General features: G+C 57.4%; 1 protein-coding gene across 3 annotated transcripts; it reads left to right on the top strand.

Annotated features, from left to right (window-relative positions):
- Window positions 1–693: 693 nt before the first annotated feature.
- Window positions 694–20,605, top strand: Gramd1a (GRAM domain containing 1A). 3 transcript variants are annotated; one of them, XM_078033106.1, is made up of 19 exons: window positions 695–858; window positions 7,431–7,641; window positions 7,729–7,749; window positions 8,204–8,288; window positions 8,404–8,507; window positions 8,580–8,675; window positions 9,550–9,630; window positions 11,042–11,154; window positions 11,320–11,470; window positions 11,940–12,138; window positions 13,274–13,417; window positions 14,925–15,043; window positions 15,122–15,264; window positions 16,596–16,699; window positions 16,779–16,952; window positions 17,052–17,139; window positions 18,225–18,332; window positions 18,413–18,533; window positions 20,144–20,605. In XM_078033106.1, the coding sequence occupies exons 1-19, from the start codon at window positions 851–853 to the stop codon at window positions 20,240–20,242; spliced, it is 2,169 nt and encodes a 722-aa protein (XP_077889232.1). In that variant the 5' UTR covers window positions 695–850; the 3' UTR covers window positions 20,243–20,605. The 3 variants fall into 3 exon arrangements, with proteins under 3 accessions (XP_077889234.1, XP_077889232.1, XP_077889233.1); XM_078033107.1 differs by lacking the exon at window positions 7,431–7,641; XM_078033108.1 differs by lacking the exons at window positions 18,225–18,332; window positions 18,413–18,533; window positions 20,144–20,605 and adding an exon at window positions 17,881–18,201 and having other exon boundaries at window positions 694–858.
- The last annotated feature ends 329 nt before the right edge of the window (window positions 20,606–20,934 follow it).

Genomic DNA, 20,934 nt, shown 5'->3' with positions numbered 1-20,934 from the left:
CACAGTTGGGTGGCTTGCAAATCACTTCCCCAAAGGTCAGTATCTTCCCCAAACCCAGAGGCCGGGCTTCCCATCTCTAAAAGCACTGTCTGTCGGGGAAAGCCCTTACCACAGAGTCAGTGGGATGCCCAGGCCCGGGGTAACTTGCTCAGGGCCACAGCACTAACAAGAGACAGAGGGGACAAGCTTCTGACTTAGACTGGAGGACTAGGACTGCAAAGTCCCCAGAGACCGAGGACCTGGAGTCAGAACCGAGGCTGAGAGACTGGGAGGGGGAAGGGAGCCCCACCCCTTCCCGCGCTCTTCGGTTTCCCCCAAACCACCTACACACCTCGGCTTCCCAGCACTTCTGTGCCACCTTCGCCCCACCCCTCCAGTTCCTCCCTAGGGTATGGGTGTCGGTTAAAGAGACGGGTGAAGGAGGACCCTTTTCTGGGTGCCAGGGGAGAGGGCGCCCAGTGTGTCCCAGGCAGTTACCATCCGGTGTTCGGTTTTAGCAGAGCCTCTGTGTCCCCTTCTCTCGCTGGGTCCCTGTCCTCCTCCCCATTTCCGACCCCCTGGGTGAGCGGGGCTCCCCCAGCTTCTCGGTCCTCTCCTAGGCCGCAGCGGGTCGCTCCCGCCGTCCCCGCCCGGGCAGGGGGCGGCGCCGTGACGCGGCGGGGCGGGGGCAGGAAGGGGGTGTCGCTGACGCCGCGGCGGCCTCCGGCGGCTCCGGCCTTTTGTGCGGGCGGCGGGGTCGGGTGGGGGCGGCGGCCGAGGCGGGCGAGGCCGGTGCCCTGCGGGGTCGCCCAGCTCAGCCAGCCCCGCTCAGCCAGCCCTGCCCTGCCCTGCGGCCGGGCGCGCCGCATCCATGTTCGAGTAAGGAGCCGGCGGCCGGGTCGGGCCGGGAGGAGCGGGAGGCCGCCGCGAGGGGTGGCGGGTCGGGAGCTGGTGCACGTGGGCGCCGGCCGGGGCGGCCCTGGCCGGTGGCGGGGCGCGGAGGTGCGGGGGGCTCACGGGGCAAGGGGTGCAGCCGGGGATGGAGCGCCGACGGCGGGGAGGTCCGCGGTCGGGGTGGCCGCTGCTGGCCCGCGCCGCGCCGATGTGCGGGGTTCTGCGGGGGGCCCGGGGCCCTTCTTGCGGGGAGGGTCCCCAGGCCTGCATGGCTCGGCCCTCGGGGGCCAGGGGCAGGCGCGAGGCCGGCCGGGTCTGTGGGCCCGGGAAAGAGGGAGGACCGTGGCCAGTCCCCGCCAGCCGGGCCCACAGGCCGCGCAGCCCCGGCAGGCCCGGGACAGGGTCCCCTGGGCGCGCCCCCTCCCACCGTCCTCAGCCGCTGCTGGGGTGGGGGCTTCTGCGTGGCCCGAGGACCCAGCGCCGAGATCCGCTGGGGCCGAGTGGGCGCGGAATTGAGCTCCTCCCGGGGTCTGGCCACCGTGTGCAATGATGTTTCCGATCTGAACTGCGTCTTGCAAGTGTCTGCAGGTCTGTCTGGGCTCTTGGCGCGTGTGAAGCAGCTGTGATCCTTTTTGGAGGTATTTGTGTGTGTAATTCAGCATAAATTCCGTCTGTGGCCCTGGGTGCTCCCACAAGTTACCTGTGTGTGTCTGATTGTGACTGTGTCGTGTGTGTCTGGGTCTTTTCACCTGCTGCTGGGACCCACCATTGGTTGTACAGCGTGTGATGTGTTTTCATTCCATCTGTGACTCCATGAGCAAATACAAATGACCTGCTAGGGACTTGGGAGTGTTTACCTGCAACCTGGGGCTCCTGTGCCCTCCTTGGTTGTTTGTGCAGGAATTTACCATTAATTCCATCTGTGGCTCCAAGTGTCACCGGGAGTTCCCAGTGTGTGTTCCATAATGACTCTAGTGTGTGGACATGTGTCTGGGGCTTTCTGTTGCACCATGACCTACTGTGTTCCTATGTGCCTGTAATTTAACTCTGAAACTCTTATTTAGCTTTGTATGCAAATGTAAATTACCATTATTTAGCTTTGTATGCAAATGTAAATTACCAGTATGTGTCTATTTCTGACACTGTGTGTCTGGGAGATCTGTTTCTGTCGATGTGACCCTCTGTTTGTGCCTGTAATTTACAGTTCTATCTTTGGATGACTTTCCATACGTATCCATTTGTAACATTGTTGTATATTGAGTGGGGTTTTCTGTGTGCCGCTGAGACCCTTTGTGGCTTTGTCTGTGTCAGGAGAGAGAGAGAGACCCCTGGTGGTTCTCTGTGGGCCTGGGACCCTCCTTCCTGAGACCTTGGGTGTAACCTTGACTCTCTGGAGGCAGTAACCGTGATAACTGATGTTGTCCCCCTTGGTTTGTAAAGCATGTCCTACACATTAATTCAGTATCTGGCCACTGTGTTGTCAAGATGTGCCCACAGCCCCCTGGACAGTATTACTCCGGAGTCCTTCATGGTGTGTGAGTGTCAAGGTTCTCTGCTGTATCAACAGCCGCTGACAATTCCATCCCTTGTCACTTTAAAACTGGCCTTTGCTTTGTCTTTCCTGACAGACAGTGAGACCATAAGGGCAGGAAGTGCAGGCTGACCAAATGACTTCATTTACCTAGGACTGTGTGTGTTAGCTGGGGGCCCAGGGATTGTTGCCACGTAGCTTTCTTTGTGATTGTGGAAAGGTTTTTGCCTTTGATGCTTTCCTGACATTTTCTTGAGGCTGTGTGTGAATGTCATTTATCTGGGACTTTCTGTGGTTTACGATGTGTTTCTGAGCCCTCTGCAGTTGCTGTGTTTGTGCAAGCCTACGCCTGTGTGTGTGTGTGTGTGTGTGTGTGTGTGTGTGTGTGTGTGTGTGGCTTTTCCAGAACTTTGTGTGTTGCTGTAGCATATTTATAATGCTGTGGTTGTGTGTGTTTGTAATTGTTCTGGGACCCTGGCTCTGTGCGTGACTATAGCATATCTGTGACACTACCATTGTGTGTATGTGTGTGTGTGTGTTTGTGTGCATATGGCAGACTTTGCAGTTTGCCCAGGACACTAGCTGTGTGTGACCTTCCTGAGTTTTCGGCACACCTGTGTATGCATTGCCCCTCTCTGACCAGAGGCATCTTCGGGCAGCCCCGGAAGTCTGAGGTGAAGTGTCTGCAGTGGCAAAAAAACACACTTCCCAGTCCCCGCCCCTGTAACGGTCCTCTAGCTGCTTGGGCTCCTCCCTTCACTCTCTACTGCCAGCTTGGTTGGGCAGACCCTGGGCTGGGCCTGCCCTGGGGCACTTCCTCATTGTCCTGCCCAGGAGCAAGAACTGGGGTGTGGGCCTTGCCCTGTTTGTGTGTCTAGAACCTGTCCCAGGCACCCTGCCTCTAACCTTGGCTTTGGGAGAGTAGGGCAGGGCTGTGTTTTAGGCCAAAGGTGAGAAGATCGGGGCTGGAGGAGTAGCATGATCACCCCCCCCCTCAGAGCCCTTCCCCATTCGCCAGTACCCTCAGGGTGAACCCCACAAACTCCTGACCAGGGTTCACAGGCCTGGGCCCTCCCCGCCTCCCCCAGGCCTGCTGGCCGCCTCACTCTTCCTCAGACTTGCCAAGCTCAGTCCTGTGCCTGAACTTGATGTTCCTGCACCTAGAACTGTCTTCTCCGTTCTCCCACTCTGCCAGATCTGCTCTCTGACCTCATGACCCCAGCCTTGCCCAGCAAGGCCTCTGCAGACTGTCACCAAAGAAACCATCCCCGCTCCTAGTTGTCCTGTCCTGTGTCTCTGTGGTCCTCGCCTATGAGCGTGTAGCAGAATCTCCCGGGGCCCACCCTGGTTTCTGATTCTGGAGCTTAGGACAGGGTCCTGGAATCTGCATTTCCAACAGCTTCCCGGGCTGCTGGTGCTGCCAGTGTGGGGCCATGCTGAGCAGCGCTGCTCAGGAGCACTGGCCAGCGTCTGAGGTCATCAACCTCATTATATGCTTTCTTACTGATTGACTGGGTTCCTCAGCTGGCACATTGTCCCTACAGAAGGATCTGTGTGTTCCCCGACCCTGCTGTGTGTCCCCAAGTGTCCCTGTGTGTCCCCAGCGCCAGGTGCAGTGTAGGTGCAGAGCATGCTTAGACAGCAAATGACAGAGGCTCCTGCTGCCAGCCTAGGTGCATGGGAGGCACTGTCAGGGTCCATGCAGCATCGTGGGCAGAGGGGCCAGGATGGTGGCAGGGCCCCTTATCTGCTCGCTCCTGAAAGAGGGAGAAGAGACCAACCAACCAAAGTGTCTCTATATGCTGGGCTTTATGTGTCACTATTTTTTCCCTCCAGGTAACCCTGTGAGGTGGTTACAGTTGCTATTCCCATTATATAGCAGAGTAAACTGAGGCTCAGGAAGGTCCAGATAGCAGCCTGCAGTCACACAGGAAATGGCAGCACTGAGACTGGAAGCCCCTAGACCTACAAGTCCAAGTTCTGCAACTTATACGCCTGGTTGAATCCAAGTTCTGGGAGGGAGGTGGTGGATCATTCACTCAGACCGTCCGTAGTGCAGATCTGCACAGGGCACCTACTGTGTGCCAGGCCGAGGCCAGGCGGTGAGATGAGAATCCTGGGGAGACACAGAGGTCTGCTGCTGAGGAGAAAGAGAAAGCAGAGAAGGGGATCAGGGGTGGGCAGTGTGGTTTCAAATAGGGCACAGGGCTGGGGGGAGGTGTCCTGAGATGTGTCCACCGAGAAGGACCTGAAGGAGGTGACATCTGGAAGAAAAAGCATTTGGGTTGCAGGGGAGGGAATACAGGTGACATGGGTCAAGAGGGACCAGATCCGGGCTCTCCTGGGGTGAGAGGTGGCCTGAGTCCGGTTTGCACAGGTTGGCTCTGGCTGCAGGTGGGCACAGACTGGATGCAGGGACTTAAGCAGGAGACCAAGGAGGAGGCTGGTCCAGGAAGAGTGGCAATGGCCCGAGCCACCATTTGTGTTTAATTTATTCATATATTCCACAAATTCATTTCACAAGTATGTGACTGCTTCATTCTGCATTGTCCTGAGCAAGGCTGGGACAGACACTGAACAAAGCAGGCACCAGAGTAGCCCCAACGATTGCCGTCAGGAAGCCAGTAGACCTGTGGGGGGAATGAGCTGACATCAGACAGTGACATCAGACTGATAGGCACGTCAGGCGAGGGACAAGGGGCACTGGAGGAGGAGAGGGTGCGTGAGCAAGCCTTGAAGGACACATAAGAATCTGCTGGGCAGAGAAGGGCAAGGGTGGGCTGGACGAGGGAAGGGTGTGTGCTGATGCTTGGTGGCAGGAGAGGTGAGTTGCTAGAGCCCCTCCTGGTGGAGGGAATCCCACCTGCATCCCAGGACAGATCACTGCCCCAAGTTGGAATCCCACCCCTGAAATAAACCAGCTGCCGGCCCATGTGGTTCACGCTGCCTCCTCTATGAAGCGGGAATGGTGATGCGATCAGGTGCACAGGATTGTTTGAGGAATAATAAAATTAAGCACACAGAGAGCTGACCATAGCTCCTGATAAGGAGTCCACAGTGAATGTCCCTTTAAAGTTCCCGATGCTTACCCCACAGCCTTTATTATTAGTCTGTATTTGCGCAGTCATCCGAGCGCTCTGTTTGTCTAACATCTCCCCACCCCCAGGTTAACTCTCCAAGGGCGGGAGCCACAGCCCACGGGCTCTGCTCCTGCCAGCTCCAGGCAGCACCGGATCATTTACCCAGTCACCCATGTTTATTGTGTGTCCCATACAGTTTGGGGTGCTAGGTGACAAGTAGCAACCAGGGCCTCCTGATATGCACGTCAGGCAACGAACCAGGGTGAGTGTAGATAACATGGGGTGTGACTAGGGAGGTGCCATGCTGGGCTGAGTGACCAGGAGGAGGAGCATTGGAGATGAATGAGATGAGCGGGCGATGCCCAGGCTGTGGTGGAGGCGACCAAAGATGCAGAGGCCTTGTCATGGGAATGAAGTTTGAGAGCTTAAGGAACAGAAGGAGGCTGGAATGGCTGGGGCAACCAGGAGAGGGGAGGCCATGAGGTCAGGGAGGTGACAGGACCTGGTCACTGGGGCTTTGGGTCTCAGGGTGAGGACTTGGTTTGAACCTGAAGTGAGGTGCAGTCAAGGCAGGGCAGGGCTTGGAGCAGGGAGGACCCTGATCTGACTCAGGTGGTCACAGCCAGAAGAGGCTGCAGTGGGAACAGACTGTGGGGGCAGGGACAGGAGCAGGAGACCCAGGTGGAGGCCGCTGGGTGCCCAGCAGTTGGGGATGGAGCCTGGAACACAGGGAGAAGTGGGTAGAAAAGAAATAATGGGTGGTGCACACCTGTAATCCTAGAAGCTCTGGAGGCTGAGGCTGGACGATCACAGGTTCAAAGCCAGCCTCAGCAACTTAGTGAGTCTGTAAGCAACCTAGTGAGACCCTGTCTCTAAAAAATAAAAATAAAAAGGATTGGGGATGGGGCTCAGTGGTTAAGTACCCCTGGGTTCCATCCCTGGTACCAAAAAGAAAAAAAGTAGTTTTACTTTTTTTTGTATGTGCGTGCTGGGGATGGAACTCAGGGCCTTGGGAATGCTAGGCAAGTGTTCTACCCCTGAGCTACATCCCCAGCTCTGGAAATAGAGTGTGGCGGTGGATCCGGTGGGACTTGCTGACAGATTGGAAATGAATGTTTGGGAGAAAGAAAGAAATTAAGAAAGATTCTTAAGTTTTTAGCTTGAGCAACTAAGTGGAAAGTCACTGTTGGATAAATATTTGTTGTATGAATGGATTAGTATGTATTTTAAAAAAAGGCTAGGTGCCGTGGTGCAGACTATCATCCCAGCTACTCCGGAGGCTGAGGCACGGTATCACAAGTCCAGAGCCAGCCTGGGCAATTTAGTGAGACCCTGTCTCAATATAAAATGAAAAGAGCTAGGGATGGGAGGATGTACTCAGTGGTAAAGCACTTTCCCGCTCAGGCCCTGGACTCCATCCCTAGCACTGCAAGGGGTTGGGGGGAAGCAGGTGTTCTTGAGCTCAGACGGACCTGGCTCTGTTAGAGGAACTCATACTTTACACATAGTGATTTGTTTAACCTTCCAAACCACAAGAAGAGGGTGTGCATTTATCACTCTCTGGATGGTAAAGGAGGTAATGAGGCACAAATGGATAGATGAATAGATGGAAGGGTGGGTGGATGGGGGTTAATGGGCCCATAGATGGGCCTTTAAAAACAGGCCTGGCAGGGCGTGGTGGTGCACGCCTGTAATCCCAGCAGCTGGGGAGGCTGAGGCAGGAGAGTTGCGAGTTCGAAGCCAGCCTCAGCAACTTAGTGAAGCCCTAAGCGACTCAGTGAGACTCTGTCTCTAAATAAAATGACAAAACAGAGCTGGGGATGTGGCTCAGTGCTCGAGTGCCCCTGAGTTCAATCCCTGGGGCCCCCTCAAAAACCAAACAGAAAAGAAAACCTAGGCCCATCCCCAGCCCGTTTCCCTCAGCACCCCTCTTCTCTCCACCCCAGCACCACGCCCCACTCTGGCCGGAGCACACCCAGCAGCTCCCCATCTCTCCGCAAGCGGCTACAGCTCTTGCCCCCAAGCCGGCCCCCTCCTGAGCCAGAACCAGGCACCATGGTGGAGAAGGGGTCAGATAGCTCCTCAGAAAAGAGTGGCATGTCTGGGACCCCCAGCACCCAGAGCCTGGGCAGCCGGAACTTCATCCGCAACAGCAAGGTCGGCGTAAGCGCCAGTTGGGGGCACAGAGGGGTGGCAAGGTGGGTGACCCGAGGCCTCATCCTAACTCCTCTCTTTCCCTTGCAGAAGATGCAGAGCTGGTACAGTGTAAGTATCTGGGCAAGGGAACTTGCTAGAGGGGGCAGGAGGGAGGGGGCCATCTGCTGACCTAGAGCCCCAGGTTGAAGCAGTCAAGGAACAGGGGCTGCAATTAGCAGACCAGAGTCACACCCTGTGCTGCTAGTTATGTGCTTTGTGATAAAGGGCATCAGTTAACACTCTGGGCCTTTCAAACTCTCCTTAAGAAACAGCCCTGCCTTACAAGGCTGAAGGGGACAGTCAATGGGAGTTGGTGATGCTGGCAGTACTTGACATAGGATCTGGCTGATCTAAGAAATCAGAAAATGACATGTCGTGGGCAATAGAAGGCAGAAGCAGGTTAGATGCTGAAACTTCAGAGCGCCTAAGAGGCTGGGAAGACTGAGGGGGCTCTGGAAGCTTTGTGGGGCAGAGCTGGGGGTGGGTATCCCCATCCAGGTTTTCTCTCCCAAATTTCCCCTAGATGCTGAGCCCCACCTACAAACAGCGCAATGAAGACTTCCGGAAGCTGTTCAGCAAACTCCCTGAAGCTGAGCGCCTCATCGTGGGTGAGTCCCAGCACCCCAGACCTGGCCCCACCCCCTTGACCTGTGTTCCCAGCCTCTGGGCTGTGAGAACAGCAGCCAGGTGACTCCAGTATCTTCTTGTCTCTCCCGCTCTCAGATTACTCCTGTGCTCTGCAGCGTGAGATCCTCCTTCAGGGGCGCCTCTATCTCTCTGAGAACTGGATCTGCTTCTACAGCAACATCTTCCGCTGGGAGACCACGGTGAGCTGATGGGAGGGAGAGGCCTCAGCGTGGCGGGGCCCTGGCCCCTTCTGACCCTCCTGCCCCCTTCAGATTTCCATCCAGTTGAAGGAAGTGACGTGTCTAAAGAAGGAAAAGACGGCCAAGCTGATCCCCAACGCCATCCAGATCTGTACAGAAAGCGAGAAGGTGAGTCCAGGGACCCAGTGATGGGGACCATGTAGTCACTGATCTCAGCATCTCCTTGCTCCCCTGACCCAAAGCCAATCAAAGCCAAGCTCCGTTTCTTCCGGACCCCAAACCTCTCAGGTCCATCACCTGCTCTTTATTCTCCCAGCCCCTGCCATGGCCAGGCTCCCATCCTCTCTGACCTGGATCCCTACCTCAACTTCCTGTCAGATCCTTTCCTCACACAGCTACACAGGGACATAGTGAAATCCTTCCCTCCCATGTCTCTAGCAACTCAGATGTCCTTGCCCCTTGGACGCCCCTCTGATGCTCCATCCTGTCCTCTGCATTATTGCCTCAGGGCCAGTTCACTGGAAGATGGCTAGGCTAGTCCAACCACTTGCAGGACAGGAAGCGGGGAGGGCAGGGGAAGACTTCATAGCAAACTTCCTTTGTGTTTTGTGGATCAGCTGACCACCTCAGAGACCAAGGGGGCTGGGAAAGTGCCCTGAGCTGAGCCTGTCTAGAGAAGGGTCTGTCTCCCACCCAGACTGTGAGCTCTGAGGAAGAGCCATGGGCTGTCTCCACCTTGTGGTGACCTTGCAGGTCTGGGCACAGGATAACTATTTTGTGGAATGAATGCAGGGACTTATGAGTGGGTACATCAGGACAGAGCAGCAGGGATAGTCCTGAATGAGGATGGAGCTTCCCCTGGCCCTGCCCCATCTCTCCCCTGGCCCTGCCCCATCTCTCCCCTGGCCCCGCCCCATCTCTCCCCTGGCCCCGCCCCATCTCTCCCCTGGCCCCGCCCCATCTCTCCCCTGGCCCCGCCCCATCTCTCCCCTGGCCCCGCCCCATCTCTCCCCTGGCCCTCACACGCCCTTCTTCTCTGCAGCATTTCTTCACTTCCTTTGGGGCCCGTGACCGCTGCTTCCTCCTTATCTTCCGCCTCTGGCAGAATGCACTGCTGGAAAAGGTGAGCCTGGTGAGGCCTGGGGGAGAAGCAGGGTGCCAGGGGACCATGGAGCCAGGGATGCCAGACCTCGGGGAACAGGAGGAACCCCCCAGCTCTTCTCCATGGACACCAGGCCTCATATAGCCTCATAGGCCCATCCAGGGACAGCCAAAGGCTTCTTTCAGGCCTGACTCTGAAGCTGAGTCTCCAGCAGAAGAGAGGAGTGGGTGTAAACCAGTCATTATTCATCCCTGGGGCTGGGGAAGAGCTCCGCACTGGACAGCATCAAGGTTCTGCTGGTGGGAATGCTGGGTGCTCCTCACACAAAGGCTGCTGCTGGGGGCCGCAGCACCTTGGAACATCCGCACCCCCTCCTCCAGCTCTGCTGTGTGCGCCCTGCCATCTGAGGACCTCTTATGGGGGGGGGGGAGCTCCAGCTGTGGTCACCCCCAGAAGCAAGAGTGCCAGAGAATCCACTGAGGATCCTGAGGGGACAATGCAGAGTTAGTGTCCAGAGAGGCCAAGGGCAGAGGACCGTCATAACTCAGGCCCTGCAGTTCCAGCCCCATCACTGATTAGTGCCACCTAGGGCAAGTCATTAAACCCCATCTGGCCTGTGGGGACCGCCCCTACTTCACAACACCCAGAGCTGGGTCCGGAAGAAGCGCTCGGTGACGTCAGTTTGTCTGAGGTGGGTGGGCCGGTGGCTAGCGCCAGAGCTCTCCACAGCCTCCTGGGAGCGCATCCAGCACTGCCACTTCCCAGTCAGCTGACCTTGGCGTATTACGGTGCACCCAGCTTAAAATGAAGACGGTATCTTAGTGCCCACTTCCCAGATCCGTTTTGAAGTCCTGGTGGGTTAGCGGACGTGGGTTAGCAGAATGCCGGGCTCCTCATGGCACACCAGTGGGTGCCAGCTGCTGCCACCACTATCACTGTTATTATTTCATCACTGTTGTCATCCAGCCACTCTGAGCACAGGCAGCTGAAACCCGAGGGCGTCTGAGGACACCTGAAGAAAGAGTGGGGGCACTGTAGCCATCGTGGGTGGGAACATGAGCTCTGGAGTCTGGCTGCACTTGAATCCCAGAGGCAACTGGGATTCACTAAAGTGACCTCAAGCATATAACTTCCCATTCTTGGGCCTCCTGGACTTCTCTGTATTCTCCTCTGTAACAATGGAACCTTAACTGGCCAGAGCCTTGGAGGACTTGATAGGTCAGAAGTGTAGCGCCCAGGCACAAGGTCTGGCAGGCATGTGGCTTCCCTGGAGATGGGAGATGGGTTTCCTGCGCGAGGGGCGGGGCCTGGCTCATGAGGTCATGCTGCCCCCTTGTGGACGTCGGGGGAACAGGAGGCTGAAGACTGGTGGGGAACCTAGAAGGGAGGGCTCTGGCTGTATGTGAGGTCAACCCCATTCCTTCCTACCCAGACGCTGAGTCCCCGCGAGCTCTGGCACCTGGTGCATCAGTGCTACGGCTCGGAGCTGGGCCTCACCAGCGAAGACGAGGACTACGTCTGCCCCTTGCAGCTGAATGGTCTGGGGTGAGTTGGAGATGGAGGGGCTCCAGGGTTTAGAGACCAGATGGGGCTGTGTGCAGAATTCCAGGAGGGCCAGGTGGACTGAGGTGGGCGTGCAGGGCCTGGGAGGCCCAGGAAGGTGAATGGGGGCTGGAGGATCAGTGGTCCCACGTTTTCCCTTCACTACAGGAGCCCCAAGGATGTGGGAGATGTGATTGCCCTGAGCGACATCACCCCCTCTGGGGCTGCCGACCACAGCCAGGAGCCAAGCCCCGTGGGATCGCGCCGTGGCCGCATCACCCCCAACCTGTCCCGGGCCAGCAGCGATGCAGACCATGGGGTGAGCAGGAGGATAAAGGACAGAGGAGGGTGCTGACTGGGCGAGACAATGGAAGGATGGCAGAGAGGGACTAAGATACAAGGGCGAAGGAGGGGAGGGATGGAGGTGGGAAGATGGTCAAGGAAAGTAGGGCTGGATAGGGGAAGAGAGACAAAAGGAAAACGGGAAGGGTGAGAAGCAGAAGGGGCAAGGTGGATGGGTGGATGGATGGAACAGGGACAGACAGATGGACAGGAAGGGAGAAAGCATCCCAAACAACCGTGGTTGGAGCTAAGAGGAGCCCTCATCTGGGTGTCCCCGGGACCTCTCAGCTCAGCCTGAGCCCCAGGTGTGCACACCAGCTCCCCAGCATTGGCTTCACTGCCCAAGGTCTTAGCAGTGTCTCAAATCCTTGCAGCCAGTGTGCACCCAGGGAGGTCCCCAGGCTGGGATCGGGTGGGGCAAGGCTGTATGAATCCTTTGTCTGCAGGCAGAGGAGGACAAGGAGGAGCAGACGGACAGCCAGCCTGATGCCTCCACCAGCCAGACAGTGACTCCAGTGGCAGAACCCCTGAGTACAGAGCCCAACCCGCCTGAGGAGCCCACTTCCCTGGGCCCCTTGGACTTGCTGCCCAGGGAGGAGCTGTTAACCGACACTAGTAACTCCTCTTCATCCACGGGGGAGGAAGGTGAGGAGGGAGTGCTCAGTTCATTCCCTTCCTCACACACAACAACCCTTTCTCAGGAGAGTGAAGCAGGAGGGGAAGTATTGGCTCATGGGACTTAAAAATGCAGGAGGTAGGCAGAGATGGCATTCAAATGGCATTGCTAGAAGTCTCTCTGTCCTGAGCTCTGCTTCAAAGGCTGCCTGGCAGGAAGAATAGGAGCACAGACTTGGAAAGCAGGTTGCTGGGGTCCAAATCCTGGTTGACCTAATTTCTAACCAGGATTATGTAATGTGGGCACATTGTCGAACCTCCCTGAGCCTTGATTCTCCTATCTGGAAAATGGGGAAAGCAGTAATAATGCCCACTTCCTAGGCTTGTCGTTAAGGCTAATTAAATGTTAGTACGCGTTAAAGTGCTTAGGCCAGTTATTCTGTTCACTTTTTCTGTGCCAAAGAATTGTCAAGGTATCCTTTATTCTCATGGGGGCAGACGAGCCCCTGCCAAACCTAGTGTTAGAAATGACGAGGTGCCACAAAAAATCAAACACGTGCCAGAAAGTGGGTGGGCAAGGCAAACCTTTACTTTTGGCAGAAGGCGCGCTACTGGAACCCGAGCGCCTGGGTGGGCGGCTGTAGATCGTATCTAACCTACGCAGGGCCGCCCTTCACTCTAATTGGAGGAGTTCGGGGTTACAATCTACGTGATTGGTTAATTTTAGCTTTAGGGCGGGCAAAAGGGAAGGGCTACAATTGGATCCAATTAAGCCTTTACTATGTTCTATAAAAGGACCACCAGGCTTTCTATTTCTCACGCTAGCACAAAGGGAAGGGGCCTGCTTTTCCCAATAGCTACAGCAAGAATCTTAGGATTGCTTCTGATTGGTTCAGTCTGGCGAGTGGGCCCACCCCCAAACCAATCTTTGTGGCTGATTGGTTGGCCTGGGTAACCCACACACCCCTGGACCAATCATCACGGCTGATGCCCCTGGGCGCCAAGCTGTGGCCGAGGGGCTGAGTTACACTCGGGGTCTGAGTTCTCTTTGGTCCTGGAGGATAGATGTGCATCCAGCCCACGAGGCCTGAAGTGGGGAGGAGCGGTCACCCAGAGAGAGGGAAGAATGGGACCTACATCGCCCCAGCCCTTCTCTGTCTCCTAGCTGACCTGGCCGCCCTGCTTCCCGACCTCTCCGGCCGGCTCCTCATCAACTCCGTCTTCCACGTGGGAGCCGAGCGGCTGCAGCAGATGCTCTTCTCGGACTCAGCCTTCCTCCAGGGATTCCTGCAGCAGTGCAAGTTCACAGGTCAGGGGCGGGCCAGAGAAGATGCCAGGCTCACCCAGGTATAGGAGAAGGGGGAGGAAGGCCAGCCGGGAGTCGGGCAGTGAAAGCAATGCCCGTGGCCCTGGGCACCGAGGCACAGTCCTGTAATGCCGGCCTCGACAACCAGACCCTATCTCAATAAATAAAATAAAATAGCATCTGTGAGAGCTGAAGTGCTTCAGCCTCATACCAGCCTTGTAGCCTTGGGCAGGTTCCCAGTCACTTTGTGCCTCAGTTTCTTCTGTTTACTGTTCACAGCAGCAGCTTATTGGGTTCCCATTAGAACTAGATGAGTTAGTGCTAGGGTAGTGCCTAGAACACTGGTATATAGTAAGGGTCTAGTAAATACCAGGATACGATCACAATGACTACTCGTGCAGGGCTTGGAGACCATGAGAGACCAGGGTAGATTAACTCCTGTCCGCAGTGCCCAGGATCTAGTGGGAACGGCAGGAAATGCACAAATAAGTACACCTGCTGCAGGTGTGATGTGAGATCCGGGCGGGGTCTGCAGGCAGCTGTGTTTTGAGGGCAGTGAAGGGGCTGCTAGGACATGAAGCTGGGAGGAGGAACTGAGGAGGGTGCTAAAGGGAGAGGGCAGGGGAGGAGGACAGCGAGGTCAGAACTCCTCTAAGACTGGAGGCAGACACCACGGTCAGGGCTGGAGCGGTGAGAAGGAAGGGTTGAGGTGAGACCTCTGAGCCAGGCTAGGGGAGAGATTCCAGCAAGCGGCACCTTAGTCATATGGTAACTTTTCCTTATTTCTTGTTTCCTCTGTTGAAAGTGAACAGTGTAGATTCCCCTGTGGTCCCAAGGACGGTGGGTGCCCTGTGTTGGGAGTAGCCGGGCCTCACAGCACTAGCTTCCGTCCTGGGGATTGGTACATCAGGCAGAAAACTCAGGCAGATAGGTTATGGTCCGTCTTGGCTTTAACCAAATATCCCTGACCAGAAACGGAGTCCGAGGGCAGGTGCCAAGTGGGAGGCTGGGGAGGAACCCCGGGCAGGCAGGAAGGGGCCAAACCAGGAAGAGTCCCCGGGAGCACTGAACAGATGGTGGAGCTGACCTTAGGGAGGTCTAGGACTCCAGTGGGAGCCCGGAGGACACTGGGATGGGGACCCAGGGCAGACGGGCTAAGGCCAGTGGGGCTCCATAGGGTGAGGAGGCAGGAGGCTTCCGGGGAAAGGTACCCAGAAGGCTGCAGGAGCTTAGATCTGATGCCCCGGAAGGAAGCCAGTCTGGGTCAGAGGGGGAAACTGAGGCTGCAGGTGTAGATGGGATGGCCCCAGGAGGGGTCAGAAGAGGGCCCAGCTGTAACTGTCACGGATTCCTAAAAGGAAGGCAGGGTAGGTGGCAAGATTCGGACTTGAAGGAAGGACAGCGGTTGGGGACAAATCTCCAGGAAACCGAAACCCTCAAAAAGACTGAGTCTCCTACATCCTGAGGGCAGAGGACCCCAGAATGGTTCCATCATTCTTTTCCTCTTTAGATGTGACCTTGAGCCCCTGGAGTGGGGACAGCAAGTGCCACCAGCGCCGTGTGCTGACTTACACCATTCCCATCAGCAACCCGCTGGGCCCCAAGAGCGCCTCTGTGGTGGAGACACAGGTGGGCCCCGTGGGGTGGCCAGCCAGGTAGAATGGCTCCGAGGGGTGGCTCTGAACGCCCTCCTCCCTGTCCTTGCAGACGCTGTTCCGGCGCGGCCCGCAGGCAGGTGGGTGCGTGGTGGACTCGGAGGTGCTGACGCAGGGCATCCCGTACCAGGACTACTTCTACACGGCCCACCGCTACTGCATCCTGGGCCTTGCCCGGAACAAGGCGCGGCTCCGGTGAGTCACCCCTTAACCTGGAGGCCTCAGGGCCCTACTCCAGTCTCCCCACCCTGAGTCAGCTGCAGATCTCACCTTGGAAGAGGAACAGAAGTGTTGGGTCCCTGAGACCCAGAACTCTGAACAGCAGAGCATAGAGAGGGTGGCCCTGGGAATGACTGGTCCCATCTGCAGGGGGTGTTTGAGCAAGAGAGGGCAAGTGAGTGTGCAGGTGAACAGCTCACTTGTTCACCTGTTTATTGAGCATCTACTGTGTGGCCAGCCTATTCGAGACCGTGGGGCTACAGCAAAATCAAACAAAAACCCCTCTCTTGGGGAACTCATGTTCTTGGTGGGTATTGGCCAATAAAAATGATAATGAGCCTGCAGGACATTCACTAGTGATAAACACTTTAGGGAAAAGCACCGTGGGCTAAAGAGCACGGGAGGCGCTGGACCAGCAGAGATTTTACCCTGAGTGTGCTGATCAGGGGAAGGTTCTCTAAGGAAAGAATATTTTATAAGCACATGAAGGAAATGAGGGCTGATGGCAGTGCAAAGGCCCTGAGGCAGAAGTGTGGGAATGGCTAGAGTGGAGTCAGTGGAGGAAGAGTAAGAGGTGAGATCAAGGAGATGGCTTCATGGTCCTGGTGAGGTGCACTGGGTCAGGGCTCTGAGCTGGGGGACCCTGACCTGACTCAGGTGTTCACAGGCTCCTTCTGGTTGCAAGTGGGAACAGATAACAAGGGCAGGGACAGGAGCCAGGGGACCTGACAGGGAGGAGGCGGCCACGGTGTTCAGGCAGGAGCAGGTGGAGGCTGGGCCAGGGCGAGGCAGCCCACGGGAGGAGAATTTAGATTCTTGGACAGATGTTTGTAGGAGGAGGTGACAGGGTTGGCTGAGATGGAGTCCACGTGTGCATATGAAGGAAGGGCAGGGTCACGGGGACCCCTGGGTGCTTGACCTGAGCCCCGGAAGCACAGAGCTTCCATTGACGGAGGCGGGGAGGCAGGCAGGAGGGTCGGGAGCTCAGCTGAGGACGAGCTGGGCTGTCCTGTCCCGCATGTGGAGGGGGTGCGGCAGCCGATGGGGAGGCCCGTGGGGGGGTCTGGGCCAGGACGTCAGCATGAGTGGACGAGGCTCAGGCAGCGGGGAGAGTGGCCACGATGGCTGGCACGGTCAGAGCCTGGTCAAGGCCAGGTTGGCGGGGAGGTCCAGGAAGGTGAGTGGGGGGGGAGGGAGCGCATCTGTGTGTCTGAGTGACAGAGGACCCTCTCTGAGTTGGCGGAAGAACGGAACTCCCCAGGGGGTGGGACCCCGGCCCTGACCCTCTTCCCCTCTCTCTGCCCCAGGGTGTCCTCAGAGATCCGCTACCGGAAACAGCCATGGAGCCTCGTGAAGTCGCTGATTGAAAAGAACTCGTGGAGTGGCATTGAGGATTATTTCCACCACCTGGGTAGGGGCCGAGGGCCAGCCGGGGCGGGTGGGGTCGTGGCCGGCTGGGTTCACTTCCAGAGCCCTCTCTCCTTTCCCAGAGCGGGAGCTCGCCAAGGCCGAGAAGCTGTCCCTAGAGGAAGGCGGGAAGGAGGCCCGGGGGTTGCTCTCGGGTCTGCGGAGGCGAAAGCGGCCCCTCAGCTGGAGGGGTCACGGAGATGGTCCCCAGCACCCGGATCCAGACCCCTGCACCCGGGCTGGCATGCACACCTCGGGTGCGTTCCTTCGGGGCCTGCTCAGGCAGGCGGAGGCGCTGGGGGCCCGGGCTGGGGTGGCTTTGTGTGCCGTTATCTGACCCTGATGCTGTCTTACAGGCTCCCTCAGCTCCCGCTTCTCAGAACCGTCCATGGAGCAGGGTCCTGGGGCAGGCATCCCCAACGCCCTGGTTCTCATCAGCATCGTGTGAGTAAGAGAGGCCTGGATCTACAGGCTGCTGTGGGACCTTGAGCAAGTGCTTGGCCGCTCCGGGCTTTGCTTGGTGCTCCTTACACAGTGTAGATGCTCAGTTTGTCATGGAGAAGATTCTCTGCTGGAAGAGCCGAGGCCCAGGGGGCTATGGGAGGTCGGAGTCACTCGACCTTGATGGGGGCGGGGGTGGGAGATCGGCACCAAAGGCTAAAGAATCAGCCCAGTGAGCAGGGAGAGGTGTGCAGGGGAACGAGGCCATCGGTGCGTTTCACTCCTGTGTCCCTGACCAGCTCTAAGCCGGGTGGAGGTGGGGACACAGCAGTGACCACAGCCCTCGGGGAGACAGACCTGACGCAAGCCCAGGGGGTCAGGACTGGGTGGGGAGGCAGTGGGAGGGCAGCACCTGCTTCCTCCAAGGCCCCACAGAGGGCAGTCGGGGTGACTTTCCTGGGACAGCACAGGATGTCTGAGCTGAGACCCGAGCAGGCAAGGCCCACGATCAAGGTGGGGAGGGGACAGGTGCTCTGGGGAAGGGAAATAAGGCCCCTGGGATTCAAGCTGACCCTGGGAGGGAGGGCAGGGGGCTACACTCTCAGCCGTTCTGGGCCTCAGTTTGCCAGGCCAGTTCAGGCGCAGCCATGTGGCCAGCCTGTCCCAGCACTGCCCAGGGCGGGGGAGGGGGCGGCCGGCTCGGGCTCATGGCTCTCACCTCTTTGCTCCCCTCACTGCTCCCAGGATCTGTGTGAGGTAGGGTCCCACGTCTCCCACCTGCCCTCCCCTCCCTGTGTCTCATCCCCCTGCAGCCTCCTCTCCCTATTCCAGGCCCCCCTGGGTCCCCAGGGATGTGGCCTAGGGTGGTGGTCAAGGGCATAGGTATAGCCAGGCCTGGTTTTGAACCCCGACTGTTTAACTACATACTGTGCATCCCTAAGCCTGTCTCTTACCCTCTCTGAACCTCAGTTTCATCCTCTGAAAAGATGGAGGTGTAGTCTTAGGCCCCCTTCAAGGTGTGGTTGGTGGAGGGGTGTCCAGAGCTCAGTGCCTGACTTTTGGGCACTGACCTCTGACCCCTCCCCCAGCCTCATTGTCCTCATCGCCCTCAATGCCCTCCTCTTTTACCGCCTCTGGTCCCTGGAGAGGACGGCCCACACCTTTGAGTCGTGGCACAGCCTGGCCCTGGCCAAAGGGTAAGCGGGCAGTGTGAGGATGCTGGGCAGCTGGGCAAGTTGGGGAGGCCGGGGCTGTGCTCAGGCCTCTGTCCCTGCAGCAAGTTCCCTCAGACGGCCACCGAGTGGGCGGAGATCCTGGCCCTGCAGAAGCAGTTCCATAGCGTCGAGGTGCACAAGTGGAGGCGGATCCTGCGGGCGTCCGTGGAGCTCCTGGATGAGGTAGGGCTTCGCTCCCCCAGTGGGGGAGGGGGGGGGAGGCGGGGCTGTGGGGCCAGATGCCCTCCCCTCCCTGGGCCTGAGTTTCTTCCTCTGCAAAATGAGGAAGCCATTCCTAGTCTCCACCTCACAGAGTCGCTGGAAGCGTCTGTGGGATGGAGAAGGAATTTATTGGTTATTATCCTGGAAAAAAGTCCAGGGGGCTCCCTTCAGGCATGGCTAGATCCAGTCCCTCGATAGTAATAAGAATCCATCTCAGAGCCTCTCTTGACTGTGCCGATGCTCAGGGTTGGCTTTGTTTGGGGCGTTTCCTTTGCTGCAGGATGATCAAGGTGATACCTGCCACTCCAGTGGAGAGTTCACTCTCATTGGCTGCTGGGGTTATGGACCCACCCCCAAAACAATCACTGCAGCCAGGGCTGGGCTAGATTCCGGCCTGTTTCTCTTGCTCCCTTCTGGCAAAAGGGGTCATAGCGTCTGCAGGCAGGTGAGAGGTTCTCCAAAAAGGGAGTTGACCCAAGTCCCCACGTGGTGCAAGGCAGGATCCAAATTCTACTGTGTGATCTTGTGCAAGTGTCTTTACTTTGAGCCTTGATCACATAATCCATGTCACCTCTTGTGAGGATGGAGTGGGTTAACATTTGGAATAATGCTGGGCCAAAAGTCAGCACTTCATAGGTGTGTGCTGTCAGTCATGCAAGCTGAGCACCAGGCGCACAGTAGGAGTCTAATCAGCATGCCCTCCCCACGTGGTGAGGATGCCCCCCAGCATACCTGGCCCCAGTGGACTCCAGCAGGCAGCTGTGGTGGGTCAGGGCAAACGTGGGGTCCTGGGGTAGGTGCCCTCAGTGTGTGTGAGGGGGTGATGGGAAACAGAGAGGGTTCTGAGGTGATCAGAGCCAAAATTGCCAGTCTATCACCCTTGTTGCACCCTGAAATCATGCTCCCAAGAGATGCCCCCAAGGCTGTGCAGGACATGATGGGGAAGAAATTAAGGCTCAAAGAGAAGGAGGGCAGAACTCTTCCATTCTGCATTAAATCTTTGATGATTTTTCTCTCTCAAATTGCCGTTGAGTACAGAGTTGACTTTGAAGATTGATTGTAGCGGCAGATACAGGCGGAGCACTTGCCCAGGCGGGGCTCCCCTGGGTGCTGAGCGCGGGTGACACTCCTGGCCAGCCTGGTAGGGATGCTCTAGTTTCCCCTCTGGTAGCGAGTTAGGAGGTACGCAGCATCCTGGGGTTCAGGGGGTCAGGAGCTTGCCCAAGGTCACAGGGGAAAGAATCATCCTTAACATACCTTCGGCACTTCCTGTGGGCCAGGTTCCAGTGTTCATCCTGTCCCTGAAATCGTCCCATGAAACAGGGACAACACTGACCCACATTTCAGATGAGGGACGTGGGCCCAGGGCAGTAACAGCAAAGCCGAGATGGAACCCCAGGCCACCTGACCTCACGCTCACTCTGAGACCATCCTCTGCTGCCTCAGAGAAGTTAAAACGGGGTGCAGCGTGGCTTTAGTGGCCTGTGTTGGATAGGGGCGTGGCCTCCCGGCCGCAGGACGGGGTTGACATCACCCTCTCAGTGCTCACCTGCTCTGCCCCCTCCTGGCAGATGAAGTTCTCGCTGGAGAAGCTACACCAAGGGATCACAGTCTCGGACCCGCCCTTTGACACCCAGCCACAGCCACGGTCTGATGACAGCTTCTCCTGAGGGCACCCGGCCACACAGCTGTCCCCTCAAATGGACAGAAGGACACAAAGAGCCCCGGTGGCCACTGCTGGCACGGTGTGAGCGCCGGGAACCTCCCGCCTGCCCCTCCCAGTGGCCCTGCCGAGGGCCATGCGGATGTGGGGACCACAGAGCAAGATGCACTTTAGACCAGCGTGTGCAAGCCCAACCGCCATCGCCCGCCCGGCCAGGGAGCTGGTCTGGCCTTTGGCGGCCCCGCACTAACTTATTTTGCCTGGCTGGGGTTATGGGGGTACCCCCTGGGGTGCACGATTTCCTCAGCTCTGGGTTTAATGTATTATATTTATTTGGGGCTGACAGAGTTCCAATAAAGGGTTGGAAGTAGCTGTGCCTGTGCCTGGAGGGTCCCGGAACAGGTGGGGGCTTCCCGTCGCACTCGGATCCCACTGTGGTGGGGAGGCCATTTCCTGGGGCAGCAGGTGCTAAAGTCATTGAGGATCCCCCCTCTCCAGCAGCTTACACCAGCTCTGCACCATCCAAGGATAGACTCATCCCCGTGTCTGGGCTCAGCTATTGCCTCTTAGCAGTCCTGTCCCCTGGAGCAGGTCAATGACTTTGAACGTGTTTCCTCTTTGTAAAGTGGGCATAATAACAGCACCTTTCTCTTAGGATTGTTAGAAGTTATCGGATCTCAGATTTAACCACAGGGGAAT

This window comes from Ictidomys tridecemlineatus, chromosome 15 (genome assembly GCF_052094955.1).
Source record: "Ictidomys tridecemlineatus isolate mIctTri1 chromosome 15, mIctTri1.hap1, whole genome shotgun sequence".
Classification (NCBI taxonomy): domain Eukaryota; kingdom Metazoa; phylum Chordata; class Mammalia; order Rodentia; family Sciuridae; genus Ictidomys; species Ictidomys tridecemlineatus.
The sequence above is the reverse complement of the archived record's forward strand: the minus strand, read 5'-3'. Positions and strand labels throughout refer to the sequence as shown.